This window comes from Chiroxiphia lanceolata, chromosome Z, assembly GCF_009829145.1.
Source record: "Chiroxiphia lanceolata isolate bChiLan1 chromosome Z, bChiLan1.pri, whole genome shotgun sequence".
In the NCBI taxonomy this organism is placed as follows: Eukaryota; Metazoa; Chordata; class Aves; order Passeriformes; family Pipridae; genus Chiroxiphia; species Chiroxiphia lanceolata.
In genome coordinates, this window is record NC_045671.1 from 20,946,021 (window position 1) to 20,969,438 (window position 23,418).

General features: G+C 37.1%; 1 protein-coding gene across 4 annotated transcripts in view; it reads left to right on the forward strand.

Moving 5' to 3' along the window:
• AP3B1 (adaptor related protein complex 3 subunit beta 1) overlaps nt 1-23,418 on the forward strand; it is a 148,929-nt gene that overhangs the window by 10,318 nt on the left and 115,193 nt on the right. For all 4 annotated transcript variants that reach the window (XM_032675689.1, XM_032675687.1, XM_032675688.1 and 1 more), the window contains exons 2-6: nt 1,232-1,307; nt 8,442-8,516; nt 12,482-12,577; nt 14,846-15,006; nt 17,691-17,757. In XM_032675689.1, the coding sequence (XP_032531580.1) occupies nt 1,232-1,307; nt 8,442-8,516; nt 12,482-12,577; nt 14,846-15,006; nt 17,691-17,757 (475 nt within the window). The remainder of the gene's footprint in view (nt 1-1,231; nt 1,308-8,441; nt 8,517-12,481; nt 12,578-14,845; nt 15,007-17,690; nt 17,758-23,418) is intronic.

The following is a 23,418-nucleotide window of genomic DNA, read 5'->3' on the forward strand; positions in this document are numbered from 1 at the left end:
ACTGTATGGTGAATGTTCATCAATAAAAGCTAAGGAGAAGGGGGTGGGCATTCATTATTATGATTGTCTCCTGAAGCACCTGCTATGTATACTAAAGGCCCCCTTCCTGGGAGGTGGCTGGACATTGCTTGTGGATCTGAAAGAGAGAATAAATCTCTTTTTTCCTTTGCTTCTACATGCAGCATTTTCTTTTGCTTTATTAAACTGTCATTATCTTGACACATGAGTTTTCTTCCATCTTGTTTTCTCACCTTCATCTTGCTTGAGGAGGGTAGTGATGGAGTGGCTTGGTGGACCCCTGGTGTCCAGCCAAGGTCTACCCGACGTGCCAGGCCCTTCAATGTGTGAAAGCTCGCAGAGTTTGGAAAGCTTTTGGAGTTCTTTGGAGTATTGCAGGCGTCTCTTCTTGAGCCATTGTTTGCTTCATATTTTTTTAGTACTTAATCCAGACACTACAAAAGGCTGTTTGTTCAAAGAATTCTTTTTGTAAACTTTCGTTGTCTGTAAATGCAGTTACACTGTGATCTGTTTGCATCTAAAATGCCAAGCAGGGTGAGGTTTCTTACTAGTGGCAGCTAATGAGGAGATGTATCTACAAGAGAACATCCTTATTGACTTGATATTTTTCTGTGAGAATTTTATTTCACCTGTAAAAAGTGCTTGGACAATATATGTCTGATCATCAGGCTATCTTAATCATATGACTTGTAGCATAGACATACTGCAGATCTGAGGCTTTTAATCCTGATGACAGGGAATGGCATTTTACAACCCAGAAAAGCAGATGAAAGGTTGTATGTGTGATTTTTAGTGAAATTCAGAGCATACTGAAGTCTACTATTGGGCTTTACAGTGACTTATGTTAGCTGATACTACATTTTAACACAAACATGCATCTGACCCTCACTGGGGAAAGAGGGAGAAGGGAATGAGTTGAGTTGAGTTGGTTTAAACTAAGCTCTTCTGCCTCAAGACCTCAACCGGATTCCAGTCAAGGTTGAGCGTACAGCTGATTGAAGTTGTGTGATGTTACATTATTGTTAGAATCTGATAGATTCTTTTGCTAAACACTTCATTGTACTAGGCCAGCATGTTAGTAAATACAATTTAAAAGTGGACAAGAAGGAGCAGTGTTCAACTTAAGTTGCTGAATTGATGCAAGAATATAAAAATGGTATTCTGGTTTTATTCTTTATTTTTTCTAATTGATACTTTACTCTTTCTACTGTAGAAATGAAGACCTAAAACAAATGTTGGAAAGCAGTAAAGATTCTGCAAAGCTGGATGCTATGAAGAGGATTGTTGGGGTATGTGATTTTTTTATTATTATTTTTATTTATTAGGGTATATGGTTTTTTATTTTTTTTTTTTTTCTTGGATGGTAATAATGTTTTCACTTTACAGATCCTGTACAACATTAGCATTTGAATCTCTAAGTGATGTTTAAAAGTTGTGGTAATGAAATGGTGAAATCCTTAATTTGGAATTTTGTGTAGAAATTCCTATATCAGGATATATGCAGTCATGTACTTTTAAAATATTCATGTAGCAGTGCCAATATACCTGTAAATAATTACTTTCAGTGAGACCTTGAATAGGAAATGGTTCCTTGAGAGAAGCTTTAAAATCAGCAGACTGGAATCAGCAGAAATTTGCAGGAAAAATGACAAATTGCATTTACTATTTTTATTTTATTAGATTAAATAAATATTTTCTTTTTTTAATTGAGCACGATGCTTATATAATTGACTAAGTATTTCAGGCAAACTGTGCACCTATAGAGGTGATTAAATGACACGGTAACCCACCTAGCTAATCAAGGTAAGCCACTTGGTGTACTGTTTTGGATTTCCGTAAAGATTTTGATGCTGTCTCTCACACAGCTGGATAAACACATCATGTAGTGGGTGAGCAGTTGGCTCACGGCTGGAGCACAGAGGGTACTAGGGAGTGGGGTGACATCAGACTGGTGACCTGTCACTAGTGGGGTTCCTCAGGGCTCCATCTTGGGCCCTGTACTCTTCAACATCTTCATGAATGACTTGGATGCAGGACTGGAAGGGATACTAAGCAAGTTTGCAGATGACACAAAACTGGGAGGAGCTGTTGACTCCCTCAAGGGCAGGGAGGCCCTGCAGAGGGGACCTCAATAAATCAAAGAACTAGCCAATCACCATATGAAGTTCAACAAGGGAAAGTGCCACATTCTGCATGTGGGATGGGGCAACCCTGGATAAACATACAGACTGGGGAATGAGATGCTGGAAATCAGTGCCACAGAAAGGGACCTGGGAGTCCTGGTCAATGGCAAGTAGAATATGACTCAGCAGTGCCCTGGCAGCCAGGAGGGCCAACTGTGTCCTGGGGGGCATCAGGCAAAGCATTGCCAGCCAGCTGAGGGAGGGGATTGTCCCACTCTGCTCTGCACTGGGGTGGCTTCACCTTGAATACTGTGTGCAGTTTTGGGCACCACAATATAAGAAGGAGTTAGAGAGTGTCCAGAGGAGGGCAATGAAGAGTGTGAAAGGCCTTGAGGGGAAGCTGTGTGAGGAGCAGCTGAGGTCACTTGGTCTGTTCAGCCTGGAGAAGAGGAGACTGAGAAGAGACCTCATCGCAGTCTACAACTTCCTTGTGAGAGGAAGAGGAGGGACAGGCACTGATCTCTTCTCTGTGGTGATCAGTGCCGGGACCAGGGAGTGGCCTGAAGTTGTGTCAGGGAGGTTTAGGTTGGTTATTAGAAAGAGGTTCTTCACCCAGGGGATGACTGGGCACTGAAATGGGCTCCCCAGGGCAGTGGGGGTCACAGCACCAAGCCTGAGTTCAGAAGGCATTTGGACAACACTCTCAGGCACATGGTGCAACTCTTGGGTATGGTCCTGTACAGGGCCAGGAGGACCCTGTATGATAATTCTTGTAGATCCCTTCCAACTCAGCATATCCTGTGATTCTGTGAAATAATGTTTAACACCATTGTGTGTTTAAACCCTAAAAACTGAACATGAAGTTGATAGTTCCCTTTATTTCTTCTTAAAAGTATTGGAAGAATGTGCTATGGAAAACTGTTCAGTGTCCATTTGACTTCGTTTCAGTCTCCTTTGGGCATGCTTTTTTGTTTTCCTTGGGTTTTACATCCTTAATCTTATCCGAGTATATACCAAAGTGAATAGGTACAGTTTGTATCATGCAATTATGTTCTTTCCACAGACTCTAGAGCTGGCAGTTTCTCCCTTCATTACCTTTTAGTGATGAAAGTTTTACTTAAGCTGTTTGTCTTTTTTGCCATTGATCCAAGTCCTGCCAGAGACATTATTACCCATGAGATCTGGGTAACTATCAACTGCTATTTCATGATGTCATTCTTTTTTTGGTGAAAGGTTTGTTAATTCATCTTCTCTAATATGATGTGGGATTACTCAGGTTTTGATCAGTGAGAGTCTGGCATATAGAAATGCTGTTGCAAAAAAACATAGCATTTAGAAGTGTCATGGTTTCAAGCTATGATAACTTACATTCTTTGTGCTTCCCTCAGAAAAGCTATTTTTCTGGCTATTACTGTGGGCAGGAGGGTTGGGGAGAGTTGCCTGTTGCTCCCTTGGTTTTCTTTCTCAAAAAGTTGCCAGATCTTTATCTGTTTTTAGAAGCAGTTGCAACTGAATGTATGTATGTATGTATGTGGGGGGAATTAGAAACCATTAAGTTGAATCAGATTTAAATTATAAACCAAGGTTTTACTAGATTGATTTTTTTTTTTTTCTGCTACAGACAATCCTCTCACTGTAAATAAGTGTGCAATGAGCAAATGCAGTCATTATAAATACCTGCTGCTGCTGCATATTCAAAAGAGTTCTTAACTGTATGATGCCATGACCTGTAGACATGTGGTTAGCACTGATAGCTGTGGTCCTTGATGGTCTTAGGCTGAAGTGATCAGGCTCAAGAAGTCTTCAGCAAGGGAAGGCAGAACTAATTGGACACATTCTTTCTTCTGCTCCCCTGTTTTCCGATTCTGACAATTCTCCCCAGTTTCCAGTTCTAGATTTTTGTCCTGTTTTAAGTTTGTGATCCTTGGTTTTTGTGCCTGTTCTAAGCACTGTGCAACGGAGGAAGAGCACTACTTTCCCAAATGACAGCAGGCACCTTCTGTTTCTTGGATATTTTTTTCTCTTCTCAACTGCTGCTTCTTAAAGCAGTAACAGCCTTTTGGCTTGTAAGCTAAACTTGACGGCAAGTGAGTTGTTTGAATTACTGCATTCTCTCTTTTCAGTTCCTTCCATGTCTTCATAGTGTTTGCTGTTTTCCTGTGCTGTGTTTAAACTATGTTTCATACCACACATCTGGTACCAACCTCTGGTTGACATAACAAACTCAAACAATGAGCTTCACAGGCCAGGACTGGGACGTTGCACAATTACCGTGAGGTCTTGTAACAGTGGTGATAATGTTCTTGCAGAGCACAAAGGTGCATGTATGCTTGCATGTAGAGAGGGGCTTATATCTCTCAGGAATGAGATGTGTTTTCCAGAAGTGCTTCCTCAGTCTTTATTATTAGAGGAAAAAAGGAACTCCGTTGTCAGAGTATTGTTTAAAGTGTCTCACTGAAATGCTCTTTTCGCTAGTTTTAGATAGGGGAAAAAGCTATGCATACAGCATCCACAACTTCTCTGGGCAACCTGTTCCAGTGCCTTAGCACCCTCACAGTAAAGAATTTTTTTCTAACATCTAATCTAAAGCTACCCTCTGTCAGCTTAAAGGTATTACCCCTTGTCCTATCACTACATGCCCTTGTAGAAGTCCCTCTCCAGCCCTCTCATAGGGCCCTTTAGGTACTGGAAGGTGCTATAGGGTTTCCCCAGAGCCTTCTCTTCTCCAGGCTGAACAACCCCAACTCTCTCAGCCTGTCCTCATAGGAGGAATGCTTGATAAGCCGTCCCTGTCCATGGAAGAGGGGTTAGTCTCTAAGGTCTCTTCCACCTTAAACCATTCTATGACTCTATAATTCTATGATACCAGTAGTTTTCTTAGTCTTTTAGTAGACTTCAAGAGGCTGAACCTTCCTATAGGTGTGATAGAGGAGTATAAGGAGAACACTGCTTATGGCATCCTTTGCTGCTTCTTCCTACTGTCGGGTGGTTTGTGAACTTTCTCCTAGGATGAAGGAGATTTTTTACAAATAAACTGAAATCTGTCTTCCAGAGAGTGACTTTTAAGAATGTAAATTCAAGCATAGGAGTAGTCCATATTTTTCCACTCCCCTCTTATACACGAATGTATCTAAACCTAGTTCAGGTAAGATACATATGTGTGACTTTCATGATCAATGATTTTATTTTTTTTATATTTATTTTTAGTCAGTATGTAATTTTTTGTTTCTTCCTTAAATGTTTGCTATAAAATAAATGCAGTCTTTGAATGAGTATGAGCAATACTGCTGGGTTAGAAATAAATTTGAAGAGTATACATTTTATACTCTATGCATGAAAACACAATACCTGATATTTGTTTTAAAACATACACTGATATTACAACAACGAAGATGTTCTCAGTACCATATCTTGAAGCCTATCTGAATTTCTCATCAGGCAAAATACTCTGTGGGATTTCACTCCAGAAGATTTCAGAGCATTAATTCAGAAAACAGTCACATGCCTGATTTTCCTCAGAGAGTATCATCCATATATGTGTGTCTCTCACATAGGAAAAAAAAAAGTTTAATACACCCTGGCATTACATAGCACATTCTAGAATGAAAGTTTTTGTGCAGAAACTCCAGGTGTATAAGACAACACAACTGGAGAATCTCTAGGCATAACAACCAAAATGACATGATAGTCTTGGAAAGAACCATTATGTTCTTTCAGGTTAACGATCCATGAGCTAAGGAGGATTTATGCTAATTGTTATACAATAATGAGTCAAAATACACTCTTTTAAAAGACCCTAAATACATATTTACATGCTACACTGGAGCTGTTATCAGTTGATCAGTTAAATAATCCAAGTAATGCATAGAGTCTTACTGTTAGAGCCTGTCAGGGAAGTCTAAAGATCATTTCAGTGTTTGAGTAACATAACTTCCGTTGCATCAAGATAAGATGATAGTATTTTATTCTGTCGTACTTCTCTGCAGTGCATCTTGGTGCTAAGTTCTGTGTGGTCATTTTGAATTTGACATTTATTATGAAGACCCCCCCAGTCCTAACAGCAGTGGTTTATTTTAGATTCTTAGATAAAAACCCCTTGAAACTCATATAATAGTCTTGCTTTTTAGTTTGTCACTTTTTGTGACTTTTAATACAGCTGCAAGAAATAGTTCAAGATGTTAAATTTAAATGTCATGCTGGATAGCTGCTCTTAAACCCTTTTGAAAGACTGACTAATAGCCTGAACTACACCTGCCTTTTTTTTTCTTCCATCATCTTTCTTCTAAGCTTCTGTGAATATACAGTTTCTCGGGTATTGTCTGGTTTTGTGTGTTCTTGCTTTTGTTGCATGAGATCCTAATTCTTTATGCTTTTGATGTGTTTTATCAACAAAGTACACAAACAGACCTGTGAGTTAAGAATATGAAGTTTAATGGGCTACATAATGTTGAATAATGGTCAAAGTGTAAGATGGTTATGTACAGGAGTAACTGCAGTTGCAGAGCTCACGTTTCTTTGTTGGATCCCTGCATATTTGTTGTTGCTTATTTGTGTTGGACCCTAGTGGACGTCAGTGACAAGTGTTATCCCTCAGTCCGTACTGGGACCAGTACTGTTTAATATCTTTATTAGTGATGTAGACAGTGGGATTGAGTGCACCCTCACCAGATTTGCAGACCCCAGTATCAATACAGGTTGAAGGGTGAAGGGATTGAGAGCAGCTCTACCAAGAAGGGCTTGGGAGTTCTGGTGAGTGAAATGCTGGTTGTGAGCTGACAGTGTTCACTTATAATATCCCAGAAAATGTGGCCAGTGGGTCAAGGGTGGGGATTCTGCCCTTCTACTCTGCTCTGGTACCAGAGACCTCACCTGAAGAACTGCATCCAACTCTGGGGTTGTTGACACAGGAAAAACGTGTACATGTTGGAGCAGGTCTGGAGGAGGCCTCAAGAATGATCTGAGGGCTGGAGTATGTCTCCTATGAGGACAGGCCAAGAGAGTTGGGGTTGTCAGCCTGGAGAAGAGAAGGCTCCGAGGAGACCTTATAGCACCTTTCAGTACTTAAAAAAGGGCCTATGAGAAAGCTGGACGGGAACTTTGTAGTAGGACATGTTGTGACTGGACAAGGGGTGATGGTTTAAACTAGAAGGTTGATTTAGATAAGATATAAGGAAAAAGTATTTTACAGCGAGGGTGGTGAAACACTGTAACAGGTTGCCTGGAGAGATGGTGGGTACCCCATATCTGGAAACATTCAATATCAGATTGGACAGGGCTCTGAGCACCCTGATCTAGTTGAAGATGTCTCCATTCACTGCAGGGAAGTTGGACTAGGTGACTTGAAAGGTCTCTATTCTATGATTCTGTATTTGCTTAGTGAGCTTTCTGATTTACTTGATGTTTGGCTGGCTGAATCTCATCCTTGGGCAAGACACACAGATTCTCAGAGTTATGTTACATAAAGTTACAGTGCTGTTGAATAAAATCCTGAAAAGTTTTAAGTTTGGACTTAAAAGTACTGCCAGACAGTCTACTGCAATTAGATCTAAGTAAGAACTTTGTGCAACTGCAGTGTTTGTACAAGAACTGAAGCTAAACTGGGGTTTTGTTGTTTATGGTCTTTATTGTGACAATTTTATTGTTTATGACATGTCTGGTTTCAGATTTCTCCAAGATCAAACATGAAAACTTCCTTTCAAAAAAAAAAAAAAAGGAAAAATAGAAGAAAATTAGTGCATTGATCTTACTTTCACTGTGTGGTTTTTGTATATCCTTTTTTGTTCTCTATAAACACTTTACAGCCTTTTGTGTTTAACTTGCTGTGGAAAACAACCTTGCCTTGTGATGTCTATTTTTATTTTTATCCTTGGTGCTGTTGCAAACCAAGATTGTTTCAGGGAAAAGGAGCAGGACTGAAACTTGTATAGCTTCTGATGGGTTTTGTTGTGCTTTTTTTTTTTTTTCCCCAGCTCCGAAAAGGTAATTCTGCAAGGCTTTTCAGATTAGCAAGGTCTCTGTTTCTAGTTATTTTTAAGGCATTAAAAGTTATTTGCCATCCTATATGTTAAAGTCCAGTTCATTGATTCCATCGCCCAAACTTGTAACCAGCCAGCACTCAGAGTTTTTGCTGTATGGATTGTATCACATATATTCTAATAACCAAAAAATGGACTTTATCCTCAATTTCATAGAAATCAGATTTGAAATGCAGATCTGAAATAAATCAACAAAGCACAAACCATACTCTAATAAATTTTATTATTACATTACTAAGATTTGTCTCTTCCTTCTTTTTTTCAGATGATTGCAAAGGGAAAAAATGCTTCTGAGCTGTTTCCTGCTGTTGTGAAGAATGTTGCCAGTAAAAATATTGAGGTATTCCTATAACTCATTAAGCATGCTGTTATGGAAGATCTGATTATGAAAATTTTATCTAATTGTATCAGACTTCAATATAAACCATAAAATCTCTAGCATTTTTAATAGAACTTCTAGGGATTTATTTCATTATGGTAGAAATTTTATGTGTAAATAAAGGAAACCTATTGGGTGATTTGGAGGGAGGTATAATAGCTATTTACGTTTTAAAAAAATTTCTTGATTTCAGAAAGTTCGTGAAATATATTTGTAATTGAGAAAAGTTATTGTAGTTTATTTGAGTTATGGTGCTTCTTCCAAAGTTTAGGGTTGTGCTACATTGTATTTGAAAAAGTATGCTGCAGATTGAAGCTGAGAGGTAAGGGTTGGGTAAAAAAAGTGTGTGTTCTTGCGCCTTCATCAGGTGTTAGGCACACAGAGTAGCTTGCTTCGGTAACTACTCCAGTGAAGAGGTGTCAGAGTTATAGTTGACTTGACAAATGAGATTTGGATAAAAATAGCATCTGTAAATTTGTAGTTTCAGACCTCGTAGTGACTAACAAGCATTGGTTTGATGAAAGCAGACTGAACATGCAACACTGAAAAATGTGGTAAAGAGTTGTTTGAGGCACTGCATGCATGCATCAGTTGTTCCACCCTCTTCTGGAAATGGGAGCTGTAAGTGTGCAAAGATGCTAATTCAGAGTCTTTCAGGAACTTACTGTATTAAAACTATTTTAGAAATGGTAATTGTACTTTTAGTAATAGGCAGTAAAAGGAATTGAGACAAGGAATCAGACTAGTTAAATATTCTTTTCCTCTTTAATTTGCGTTTGTAAGTTATGAGTACTCTAAGTCCAGTTTTAAACAGAGAGACCTTACACCAAAAAGGAATGCCTTGAACAGTATTATTCATCTTATGTGCTTTTAACTTTAGTGCTGGAACCACTAGGCCAACAGAGGCAAGATTGCCCAAGCTCCAGGCTTTCACCCCAACAGTAGTGAGCCTGAGAGTGTATTCCTGGTAGGTGTGCACACACATATAAATCTTGTATATGTATATATACAAAACAAAAATGTATATACAGAAGCAGCCCCATAAATTGTCACAGGGTATCCCGGTGAACACAAACAGTACCAGCAGTTTGTCAGTTCAAGATGAATGTCTGCTATGTGTGGATCCATCCACACTGAGTCTGCAAAGTGGCTGGCCCATGGATCTCAGTCACTCCTGTTGCTGGCACGTGGTCATGGGCCCTCTGGCCTGTGGTCCCAGCCGAGGTGTAGACAGCCAGACCCTCCCTTGTTCCAGGCGCTGGCCACCATGGATTTAGAGGTCCCTATGGCTTGGCATCACATTCCAGTTACCGGGGTCACACTTAAGTCCCCTCACTCTGGTCTCTCCAGTTGCTGGTGCCTATGTACACGTCAGCCCTCTAGCTTGTGGCCTGACTATAGTTGCTGGCACATACATGCACCTTCATACTGAATAAAGAGTACTTCACCAAGGAAAATAGATAAAAATGTAATTTAATGAGTAAATGTAAGGAACTGTACTAATCACGTAGAAGGGTAGATGTACCAACCAGCAAACTGTTCATATGTGTCCAACCATCTTATCCCTCTGTTTTCCCCAACTTGTTCTTCTCCAGATCATGTAGGTTTCCTCTACTTCTCTTTCACTTTGGTTCTTCCTCAAAACATCCCATGCTAAGTCTTGTCTAAGATGCTCTTCATCTGTGTCCCATACACCCAGTACACATAAAAGACGCATAAAAGACTTTCAAGTCTGAAAGGTGCTGTGGTGTTTATTGATACTTGGTGGTTTTAACCTCTGGGCATGGGAGCTGAGGCTTTCCTGAAGTGGTTCTGGGAGGAGTGTGACAAGGTATTCTTTCTCCGAGTCCTAAATTTAGTTTCCCTGCTACTGCTGTGTCTCTCTCTGCGCTTCTGAACTGATGGTTCCTGTCATTGGCTTGGGAGAAACCAGAGTAGGGTGTTGCATGCAAACATCCCTCCATCCCCCTTGTCTCTCTGTACTCCTTTGTGGTGTGAAAACAAGGTCTTCACATAACCTAACACTAATTAGCAGAAGCCTTTCCCTGTTGATATTTTATGGACCTGTTTTCTTATTTTAAAACAAATAGGCAGTTGTATGAAATCACGTATCTTCTTTATGCAAGAAGTTAAACTGTTAAACTGCAAAGAGATCAGGACATTCATTGAAGCCATTTGACTAATTTCTTTATCAAGTTGAGTTAGATGACAAGTTTAGATCATAATGTGGCACTATTTAGAGCTGTCTTGTGTCTCAGGAACCTTTATCATGATCCATTTTTTAGGATGCTCTTGAAATTATGAGAAATTACTGGGTTAAGTCAGATTCTTAGTACATTGATCATGATACTGTTTTCTGAAAATGTTTTGCCGAATTTCTTAAGAATTCTTACACAAATCTGTACAAATTACTACGATGTAGTAGCAGACAATACATTGGTTTATCTGAGTGATTTTGTATCCAAGTGACTTTCCTGCCCAGAAATGGCTTCTGTTTTTGTTTTAAAATCAGAGCTGAATGCTCTGATGCAGGAAAATGGAGATGAAGGAGTAGTATAACATGTTAATTTGTTTTAAGAGAAGCAAAGGGCATCTTATTGTTTACAGAAGTGCCCTATTTTTTTATTTTTTTTTTTGTAAGTACACGCCGACCTCAGCTTGATTAAGTGCATCATATTGTACATGGTAAGGATACAAAAAGTGACCTAATAAACAATTGGTGGTATAGAACAAAAATAAGTCATCAATAATTCATGGAGTTTGATGTGCTTATATTGATAAATTAATTAAACAAATCTGCCTGTGTTCCTCAAGCCTAATGTGCTCCTGTTATGATTAGTTTTATAGAACAGAGCATTTTAACATTGAATGAAGGTAAATGGTAAAAGAATAGTGTAGTCACGAAGCTCTGAGTGCTTTCATTTCTAGTCACAAAGTGGTTTCAAGGAAAGGAGGCTTTCTTTGCACACCTGCAGTCATTCAGTGCACAGGCCTCTTGTGGTCAATGTTGATTGCTACTTCTCTATAGTTGAACAACAAATAATTTAGTATGATGTAACCGCCTGTGATTTAATATTATGTTTTTTTGCCAGAATTGGCACAAAGGTACATCTTCTGATAGTGACAGTAATTATTAGCACAGCTGTAGTTGAGGGTCTTTCAGAATTTTCCATTATAAACCCCAATAGTCAGTTTACAACTCAAATGTAAAAAAAATGTTTTCACTGCTTCCTGGGCATACAGTGGCCATGAGGGGGTAAAGTGAATTAAATTGAACACCCTCCTCCCCAAAATCATACTGAGATTGTCTTAATCTTTGAACATTGCATCCTTTGTAATATGCTTATGTTGGCGGCATCTTTTGGATGCTTGTAGTCATGCAAAGGTGAATCTAATATCCTTTGTTTTTTTCCAAAACATAGTCAGAAGTGCTCTTTTAATCACATGTAAATAGTGTAAATTACCACACTTCAGCAGGAAGTTATATTCACTTTCAAATGTGTTAAAGTAATTGATATTGAGTTTCAGGGTAAAATAAAATGAACTTGTTGAAATTCTTGGCTATTGCAGTTTAATCTATTTTCTATAAGAAAAAAAACATGAGAAGTGCTCAAGTGATCAGTTGACATATGTCAACATCTTAGATTATTCTTTATTTACTAGTTGATAATATAAGGCAGTACTTTGTGTTATTAGCCTTCATCTGACTGTGTCATTAATTAAGCAACATTGCAGCACCTCAGGAGTTTCTATTAAAAGAATTGAGGTAAATTGCAAGACACTGGAGAAGCGTGTGAGTACTTCAGTGATATATTAGCTCTTTCTTCAAAGAATAAAATTTTGTTGAAACTATGCAATCTAGGACTTAGTTTTACAGAATTCTAAAACTTTCTGATTGTGATGTTCATTGTACTTTTTCTTTTCAGATAAAAAAGCTTGTATATGTTTATCTGATGCGCTACGCAGAGGAGCAGCAAGACTTAGCATTATTGTCCATCAGTACTTTTCAACGTGCTTTAAAAGTGAGTGACTACTGAAAAACAACTACTAACTAACATTTCATAGGGAATTCTGAGCTAGCAGTGTGAAAATAGAAGTATTTGTGTAAGTGTAGTGTGGTAAACTAAAGCATGTAAATATCTGCATCTGATAAAGTAGTTTCAAGTTATGTGATTGACGTACTACCTTGAACCTTGTCAAGCAGCTAAGCCTGCAAGATGTAAAATTACTGAAGAAAGGCAGCAGAATAGTACTCTCAAATCCACAGTGTAACATTTAATTTCTGGAATGCCTTTTCTCCTTCCTACGTCACTTATGTATATAGCAAAAAGACCCTGTTATTGCCATGAACTACCTGTCTTCCTTGAGTTTATGTAAAAGAACTTTGTTTACAACAGAGGATTGGAAAAAAGATAAGGAAGATAGTAGTACCTGAATTAAAATATTCAGTGTGTTGCACATAGTACTTTTTCATTAAAAGCACTAAAAAAAAAGCATTTTGTAATCTTCTGTTTCAAATCAGATCACAATGAGAAATGGGATTAGAGAGCAAAGATTAGGGTTGCTTTTGAAGTGTGACTGTGGAGAAAAGAAAGATTTATTAATTTTGTGTTCTTAAATTTGGCCAGTTTTTATAATAAGAGAAGATCACCTTTTTCTTTTTTCTTGTACCTTTCTTGTAAGGCTGCTCTAGGTTCATAATTAATTTCTGTCATGTCACTTAACTCAGACCTTGCGTCTTGTTGGGATATATTGCAATCAGAGCACCACTTGTGCAGCTCTTGGAGCATCCCACACCAACTACAGAATTTTCTGCCCTTTTCCTTTCAACTTTTATCTCAATGTCAATTGTACTACCTTTACTATCTGTGATTGCCATGAAAAGCTAAAATTCAAATTACTTTGTATCCTGTGTTTTTAGTGATATATGTATGCAATGATCACTTCTCATGGCATAACTCTTTTAAAAGCTATGGGTAATGAGAACAGTAGGAAGGGGATAGGTCAAATGTTGTGGCTGAGTAGCAAAAAAAGAAGTGGTGATGTGGCAAGGAGGTAGATGCCAAGCTAGTGGAGATTGTCAGCAACTAAGGAAATCTGCTATAAAAAATAGGCAAATATAATTAATTCTCTGTTAATTTTTTGTAATGTTTTGTTTCTCTTTTTGCAATGATTATAATTGGGCTTTATGTGTGGAGATTTTTTTCTCCCTCTGTAGAAAGAACGTTTTAGGGTATTTTCATCTTCTGTGACTGCAGATGAGATTTGCAAACTCTGGTAAGAACAAGTTGTTTTCCCAAAACTGTCAAATTAAGTGCTTTCACCATCCAGATTCTTACTACTCAGAAGCTGCTAAAATGTAAGAATTTTGAGAGCTTAGATGAACTAATCATTAAGTAATACCAGTCCGAAAATCTGTGTTGCCAGTTTTCAGTCCTTCGGAGAAATTTTCTTTAGGAAGTTCCCTTCTGGCAGGACAGTACACTGAATTAACAATGCTGCAATTTCAGTTTGCTGGATTTTGGAGGATTTAGTACCTTATTAAGCAACATTTTTCCCTTATATCCCAAGCCCATGATTAAAGGACAAAGTTTATGTAACTGTTCTTCCAGATACAGGTGTGTTGGATCTCCAAACTAACCCTAGTATTATAAAAGAGGACTAAGAACTGGGACAAAAGAAGGGAGGAAAAGAAATAGAAAAAAGTCTCAAAACATTTAGCCTAGTATTTTGACATGTTGTTTAAAAATTCATTTTGTTACTGGCTTCAGTTTGTATCTTGACATAAAGCATAGAGTGGATTTGTTCTGAAGAACTTGAGAGTGTGAGTGTCACAACTGAAAACAACATTTTCATTTGACCTTTCTTAAATATAAGTAATAAAGCTGAGCTAGTGTGTCTTTGAGAGTATCTGAATTCCACTTGGATTACAACAAATGTATCAGATAATTAAATAAAATATTAGTCTTTTTTACCCATCATTCCCATATTTTGTTTGTGAAAGTGCATTATGTTAATGTCTCCTTTGTAAAATTTTCAGATTTTCATAATGTTTTAATGTTCTCGTTCTTAATTTGTTTTACTTTTTTTTTGGTTGTTGAAAATTTCTTTGTGTGAAGTGTGGCACATTTTCTTAGTAGTATGGCCTTCACTTACAGGCCTGACTTACAGTCAGATAGATTTACATGTTTTAATGTGTTGTTACTAATTAAGTGTAAAGACTGCAGCAAATTTATTATTTGTTTCTGCATTATCTTATTTTCTTTCTCCCCTTCCCTCCTGTTCTTTAGGATCCTAATCAATTAATCCGTGCAAGTGCTTTAAGAGTTTTATCCAGTATCCGGGTCCCAATTATTGTTCCTATTATGATGCTTGCTATTAAGGAAGCCTCTTCCGATTTATCTCCTTATGTGAGAAAGAATGCAGCCCATGCAATCCAAAAACTGTATAGGTAAGTGATTCTGGCAAATACTGAAAAGCAGCTTTAAGATAGTTGTGGGCTACATTTATAAAGACTACTGGGGGTTTGGCATGTCTCAGATATGAGATCAGTTTCTTAAAACTATAACGCGTGTGTGGACATTCCATCAGTCAAGTGGTTTGGTTGGAATTCAAGCAATTTTCTTGCTTGCTAGACTAAAAGGATATAACTGTAAAGAGATACAAAAAGAGGCTGATACACTGTCTTTTAGTTTTTAACCTACCGGTTATTTTCATCTGTGTAACAACTGTCCTGGTGGGTATTCTCCAAATCTTAAGATTTCTCTGTTTAAAGTCTGCATCTTTCATCATGAAGGCATTTGCTGTAGTTTGTAATGCATATGACAAAAGAATGCTAACTTATAGAAATTTTATCTGTGCAAGTCCAAATCAGGACTTGCCCATTAGTATGCCTAGATGTGTACAATATGGATCCCCCAGAGATAATCCTAGATGTTCCGTGTTTCCAGGAACTGGCTTTGCATCCCCAGTCTCGCAGTTTCTGCCACACACAAGCACACAGTGCTTGCAAACCCACCACACTTCCTACTACAGACCCTCTCAGTCAGATACACACATACCCTACCCTTTCACTCAGACACTGTGAATCCCACAGTATCTCAGTTTAGAGACTCAGACTGTGCTGTAAGTGGCCCATATACCTCCTCATCTCTGCTTGTCTTGTGGGAGGTGGAGAGGAGGTGAGAGAGATTGAGACATGGTTATCTCAGTCAACCTCCAGACCTTGCAGTCTCTCCAATACTTTGCCTGGATACACTGGTCCTACTGGTAAATAAGACCTTCAGTTGTAGCACTCAGAGGCACACACAGGTGTCCAGTTTAGATCAATGGCCCCACTTCAATACTTGGCTTCCCAAGCCACCCAGTCTGGTTTGATATTCTCAGACAGTCACGCACTGACATACTTGCTCTAGTTGCTGGTGCTACTGTTATACAGGTCTGTATAACCCATGGTTTAATTCCAGCTGCTAGAGCTTAGATCTCCATATCACATATGCACATGGAATAGAGACTGCCTCTGTAGTCAGCAGGTGCACAGCATGGGTAGATGAGTGTGCTGAGCAGCAAAGCATTTAGATACACTTGACTCCTTTTGTGCACCTCTCCCTTTGTTTTCCTACTCTTGTTCCTCCCAAAGTAATTTAGATCCCTCCATTTCTCACATAAACATCCCATCTTGTATGATTGCAAGATGCTCTGTCTGGCATTGCGTATTAAGTCTTATAGCCCTGTAACTAGAGCTCTTTAGCCTGTTCTTTTATTTCCACTCCAAAAATGCTCCCTTCCTTGTCTAAAACATTAGGAAAGAGGAGGGGGAGGAATGAAAATTCAGTTATCGGAGCCCTTACTGATGATTTGCTTGATCACATAAGAAAAACTTTTGGCTTTTCCTCTGAAGGTTTTAGTCCTTGGCAGAAGATCCAGTAAAACTTCCTTGACCAAAATAGAAGTGGGAATGAAAGGTGATCATAAAAGTACTTATGCAACAACGTACTGTTGCTTTGCTTATGATGATGGTGGCTTCTAACAAAGTTTTGTTATCCATTTTGCATGTTCTAGTATTGCTAGGTCTTAAAGTCTTAGTGAAGTAGTACATAGCTAGATACTCACTTTGTGAATCTGTAACTAGAAAGGATATACTGTACATTAGGGCAGTTCATCACTCAGCATTAAAGCTGAAGTGTACAGTAATGACCAAATACTCCCTTACTTATCTGTAACTGTATCCATGTTGAAATGACTTTCCAAAGGCACAGAACTACACATCTGTATCACTCTTTGTACTCACTTTCCCTTTGTATTTTCTTCTACTTTGGCTTTGAATTCTTCCATGCTGTGTAGATGCATGATGAGGAAGGAGCTGGAATGCAAAGTTGATCCTTACCTACCTAAGAAGCAGGTGTTACAATAGTGGATATCTTAGGCAAACTTTTCTCTGGTCTTTTAATATGGAAAGGATGGTACAAAAGTTGTTTTTTGCAACTTTTGTTTTTCCTCTTCTTTTGCTATTTACATAGGACTTCGAGCAGTCTATTTCGTATCAACCTGCACACCAACTTTGTATAGGTACATGTCCTATACATTAGATTGAATACAATGTCCAAATCTTTGAGTTCCTGTACTTCTCACTAAAATTAGTGGTTAACAAAGTGTCTTACTTGAAGTTTTATAGTGATAATTAGATAATAAAAATATGATTCTTCTTTGTTCTGGTGTTCATTCACTACTGAATTAGTTCATGCTGAAATTCACTTCTGCAAAAGCAGTGAGATCCTTATGACTTAACATATGAAGTTCAGTCAAGTTCTCCCTGATGTAGGTTGACCTGTCTTAATGTTTCTTAAATCCTGAACTTTTTATGAGTTTAAGTATTAAGTTTCTTATAGAACACACGTAAGTGATATAACATAATATTAATAATTTAGTTTTATACTCCTGCAATTCAGTCAATTAGTAACTTATATTCAGTTAAGTTCTTTTACGAAGAGTTCTTTGCAGTACTTGATTTTTCTGGCAATGTTTTCTTCAATACTCTTTCTTCCCAGTTTGTGTGTAAAGGTCAGAAAACCAAACCTCTTATAGTTTTGGATAGTCTGACTGAATGAGTTAAAATTATTTTATTTTTCTTTCTAGTCTTGATCCAGAGCAAAAGGAAATGTTAATTGAAGTGATAGAAAAGCTTTTGAAGGATAGAAGTACGGTAAGAAGCAGTTTTCTATTACACATGCTTATATTTTTAAGGAGTTTACTCTGGAGCCTGTCATTTATTAGTATGTAATATGCTTTCCTAACCCTTGCTGATGTGATTTTATATATTTTCAGATAGAAGTGTCATTGTGTATTTATGCATTACAGTATGACTGTAATAGTGACCGTCTCTTTGCATCGTGAGTCTGTTAATTAATCTGTTTTTGTTGGCATGTTTTTATGTATGCTTCTTTAAACTTTATTTTGAAAATTAAAGTTACATAATTATATGAATCAATGTACAAGTCTTTATGTATAAATTTTCATATCCACTTTTTCATTGGGACATTAGCTTGATAATTTCAGTTAGTTTAGTAAGAATAGTGTTAGTAAGAACAAATTACTTCTGTATAATGCACATTGTGCTTATTGACATCCATCTCTCTTGTAGTGTGTACAGTTATTAAAAAATTACACTTGCTGTGCACTTGTTTGTTCTTTCAAATATCTTCACTTCCAATCTGGTAAATAAGAGAGAATCTGGCAAAATTTCTGTAACTTTAACACTCCTGTTGTATTTTACCTGCCCTATATAGGTACAGATTTTCTGTATGAGCTCCTACATGTCTCACAATGGTCTTACACTTTATTTTCTTTTATTCTGCAAGTAAGTTTCCCACGTATAACCTGAAAAGATAATGGAGCAAGGAATCAAAGTTAGATTTCTAATAGAAACCAGAATTGTAAATTAAAACATTCTCTTGGTCACTGTGTGCAGGTTACTAATTTAATGAATGTAATGCTTTTTGACTAAAGGAAAGTATTGCTAGGGTACCAGATGTTGTGTTGCTTCATCTCCCATTTGCCAAGTGTTTTTGTATCCTCCATTGTTCTAGCACAGTCAAGGTGTTCAGGACATAAATGGTGCTGTTCTCTAAAAGACATCTTGCAACTTCCATTGAAGGGTTAGTGAAGGAGTGTGTTAGAGCTTAATGGCTCAGCAGACTGTAAATCAGTTAGTTATGTCTCCTGTTTGCATCTCTACTTGACCTGTACTTACTTGTCAGAGGCCTTTGTGTTTCTGTGAAGTTGTCCCTGCAGTGGTTCTTTTTGTATTTTCTTTTTGTGGCTCAAACTCTTGGTGTGTATGCAAACTGTGAGTGTGAGATTAGATTGTACCTATGGAGGCATAAAGGACTAAAAAACCATCAAGAAAATAAAATCCCTGAGTCTTCGCTCTGTTTCCTAGTCCTTATTGCATATGGTAAGTGGCAAGTCAACAACCAGTCATTTACACATTTACTTTAACAATATATTAGAGGAAAAAAGTATAGGCTAGGTTTGGATCTTCTTTTTCCTTGCATTTGGAGTCACTTATAAGGACATCAATGCTCATTGCTTAATATGTGCCATAATTCTAGTGCCTCTGTGACGCTGAATAATGGATGCTGCATTTGTGAAGATACCAGCTGAAGCAGTAGTCAAAATTATGCTATTTTGTTGGCACATTCAAGAGGCTAAGAATGATGGACTAGAATCATGTCTTCTGAACCTGTTTGGAGACATAACATGGTTAACTGCTGCAACCTTTTCCTCCCTCTGATCCCTCTTGGTCTATTCCCTAGCAAGACCTGATTCCAGTCTGGACTGACACGTCTCAGCTTCAGAAGTTTTACTTTTTTGGGAAGTGATATGAAGAGTAATTATTCCGAAAAGAAACCATACAAATCTTTCTTCAAGACTCTCTGAATCAAAACCAAGTATTAATGTGTACTCTTTTTGTCACAAACTCCACAGCTTGTGGTGGTCTAAAGTGGATCAGTCCTTAATAGCTTTGGGAGGAATGCTGTAGCATGGAAAAGCTTTACCTTAAGAAGTTATCTTTTGTCATGTACCACTGAATGTTCCCAGAAAGCCCCACGTTTACTACCAGAAAGTGCATAGGGTACAAGTGTTTCATTAGGAAGTAACTCCTATCTGAATGAGTTTATTCATTGCCCCTAATTGGAAAACAGCAGTTTACTCACAGTGGGGAAATCAGAGTGCCACTTGTAGCTAGTTTTAGCTTTTAAAATTGGAGGAGATGCAGCTGCTTATGGGTGATGGTCCTTCAGTACGGGTTTGTACCTGTGTAGCCTATGTAGCCTTAAGTTGGCAACTTTCTAGGTCTTAATGAGGCTGCTCCTGGGAAATTAGTGTTAATTTGACTCACCTTTTTGTATTCTCTCAGGGAAGCTGAACTTCATACACTTAGTGTAAAAGAAGCAGCTTCTTCTACATACGTAAAAAGACAAAAGCTTTTTTTATTTTACAGCCTTGCTTATGAAAGTTAAGTCTGGTTTGTTGCTATAGAAAGGCTATAAATGGGATTGAACTGTAGAAGAGCAGCTTTTGGTCGTAGCCTCATAAAATGCCTGTATTTGATTAATACCTTTTTGACAATCAAAATGCCTGAAATTCATAGGATGATAATGTGGAACTGGAACTGCAAGTGTTTAATTGACACTAATCTTTGGATTCCTTCCATTAAAATGCACAGAAGCTGTTCCCTTACATGAACATTAGTTGTCATCTCTTGATAGCTCTAATCTAGTATCAGCAAATCAGTTTGTTCACCAGAGTGGGAGAATCTTGGTGACCTCAGGAATTGTTGAATATCAGTGGTTCTCCACCTTTTTTTCACTTAATGAAAATGTCAGGTTATTTTTGGTATTTCTTGTACTTAAGATCTGATAATCCTCAGACAAGCCATAATGCATTGTATATTAACAACGGAATCTAAGAAAATCCACCATATTTTTTTTTTTTGTTGTTTTTAATCTATTTGTTTTAGACATGTTTGGAGGGAGATTGTAATTAGTAGCAATAACAATGTATATAAGTGTTGAATATTGTTCAAGTGATATTTGAAACTGTGCTTTAATGAGAAGTAAATTTTTACTCAAAATTTGTTTATTTTCTGTAACTATTTGACCTAAAGCACTGGTTTTGAAACTTCCTAGCATAATCCTGATGTTAATGAAAGATAGAATAGCTAATAAATATAGATGCCTCTAAATTTCTGTAAACCAGAACATGCTATTGTGTGTTATTAATGCAGTTTTTATTACACAAAAAAGACACAATGTATTTAAATTAGTAAGATTCATTTTACATTTGAAATAGCAATAAACTGTCTGTATGGGAATTTTACTGCAGTAAAATTAAGCCCTTTTATCAGATGGTATGTGTTCATTTTTTTTAGGTCTCAATCAGTAGTAAATTTTAATATAAGCTGAGGTAAGCAAAACTTAAAATGAGATGAGATCTAACCTTAAATCAGCACTTCATTAAAATTTCTGGTGAGACAAAGGAAAGATCACTCTACTCCTTGTGTGTCTTAACACAAAAATTCAATTAAAAGCCAAGCTCTTAGTTAATCTAAAATGCAAAATTATCAAGTGCAAGCCATTGTTAACATACTCTCAAGAGTATATTAACTGGGCATTAAGAGTCTACCAAAAGGTCTGTGATTTTATGCAAGTATATTTAAATTTTAAATGTGTTTCTATGTCTTTTTATTATTGAGACTTGTAACTCGTCCTAGTTATGTTTTTACCCTTGCTTTATCTCAGGTTTTGATAAGCAGGTACAAAAGCATGAATGCCTGCTCCTTTTATTTTTCTAGTAATTCTTGATAATTGAGCAGCTGGATTGATTTTATGTAAAAGAGAAGATAAGACCATGTGTATTTTATCCTAAAATGATTTTCTTTGAAAGGAGTATGGCTAGTCATGTAGTCATGTGTGAAAGTATAACTGGCTGGTTTAGAGGAAACTAGTTCCCTTTTCTTTCAATCAATTCTGTATTGCTTCACTCTAAATCTGTTTTTTCCGTTCACTTACCAAGCCTGATAATCTTTTGATGTGTAGGATTTAAGGCAAGATTTGTTGCTTAAGTTGCTTTTAGCATACTGTGAGGGACTGTAGTTAACAACCTGTGCTGCTCTGATTGTATAAACAACAATAAAAATCAAGTTCATTGATGATATCTGAGTTACAGCAGTTAAAAGAAACATTTAAAAGAAAAATCCATGTTGGTGTTGAAAAGGAATCATGTCTGTTATCCAAACCTGTAAAGCAAAAAGAACTTGTGACTTACATTCCTCCATCCAAATTAAAGTATCCCAAAGTGTATCAAAAACTGCATCTAAAGATAAAAGGCGGAATGTAGAACTGTAGTTAGAATGTATGGATGATGGGTGTATTAAAAATGCCCAAATTTATTTCAGGTTTCCATCTGTAGCTTTGATCTGTTTTTATTTGTTTGGCTATATATTTTATTTGTTGTATTTGTTTGGCTATATAGCTCTGTTATAACTAATTTATTTTTCTGTTCTGGTGTGATAATTTACTTTATAACAGATACAACTTAGTATTAACTGTGAGGGGTGAAAAGACCTTATGCAAATAGATGAGTATTTAGATTTCTTTTGCAGACTGTGTGGTTACTAGATGAAGTGCAGATTCTTTCCAAGTGAGATTCCTTTGATTAAAAAATGATCCTAGGAATTGGTGATGGCTTTGCGATGAAGGTCTTGGTCTTTTAATCTAAAACAGTATATTTAGGGATAATGGGGAAAGAAAGCTGGGCTCTCTTCTTTTTAACAGTAGGCTTCAGTTAATAATGTAATATTTCAGTTTAGAACCCAAATGTGTAGTGTAAAACAATATTTTCTTAACTTATTGATTTAATGTTGGTAAATGCTTCACTTTTGTGGAAAAAAATTACTGAGTTCATGCAGATGTTTTATTGTGATAGATCTATTATCCAGCTATTAGAAGATAAATGACTGATCTTTTCCAGTTTCCTTGCCTCCAGAAAATTGAAATAAGAAGGGGAATATCATTTGGGCTGTATGATTAGGGCAGGTGGGGTGGCCATTAATTTAAGAGAGAAGAATCTTGGCAGCATGGGCCAACTTGCACTGTATTATCAATCAAACCTCAATGCACTTCTTGTGATGACCCAGCACTCTCAGGTTTTTGCAGCGTTAATTAGAATTCATGACAAAATAGATGCAAGGAAACATTTTGTACCCTTCATAATTTTATAGAAAATTTATTGTTATTAGAGGAACCATTTGCTTAGTGTGATTTTTTTCATTACCAACTTGTCAACTAGCATAGATAATCTGGAGAAAATATGAACTCCATAGATTGGGTGTCACTTTTGTTGATGGTTCATATAGTTTACCTTGGAGCACAGCTAATGGCTGAAGTTCATAGCAACAGCACAGAAAAATGTGGCATCCAGTGAAAGACAAATGAACCATGTTTATTGCTTTAATATAAAAAATACATAAATGGAAAGCAGCATTTGAATTTGATGAGCTCATTGCTAGTTTTGTTGGAGTGATTTATATTTTCTCCTTATACAAAAAGCTACTATTGACACAGTGAGATGGAAATTAACTGACTGTTTTTTAGAAACTGATATTTTTTGGTTTTATATTCTGATTGAATCATTTTGTTTTAATTCTAAATATTTTTATGGAATGTTGAGCATTTAATAAACAAGATTATTAGCTGTTCCACTGATGTTTAGATATATAGTAAGGATCAAACTATAGGGGAAAAAGTGTCAACTGGAAAATAATCTCTTATTAAGACAGCATTAAGAAATCTTCTTGTCA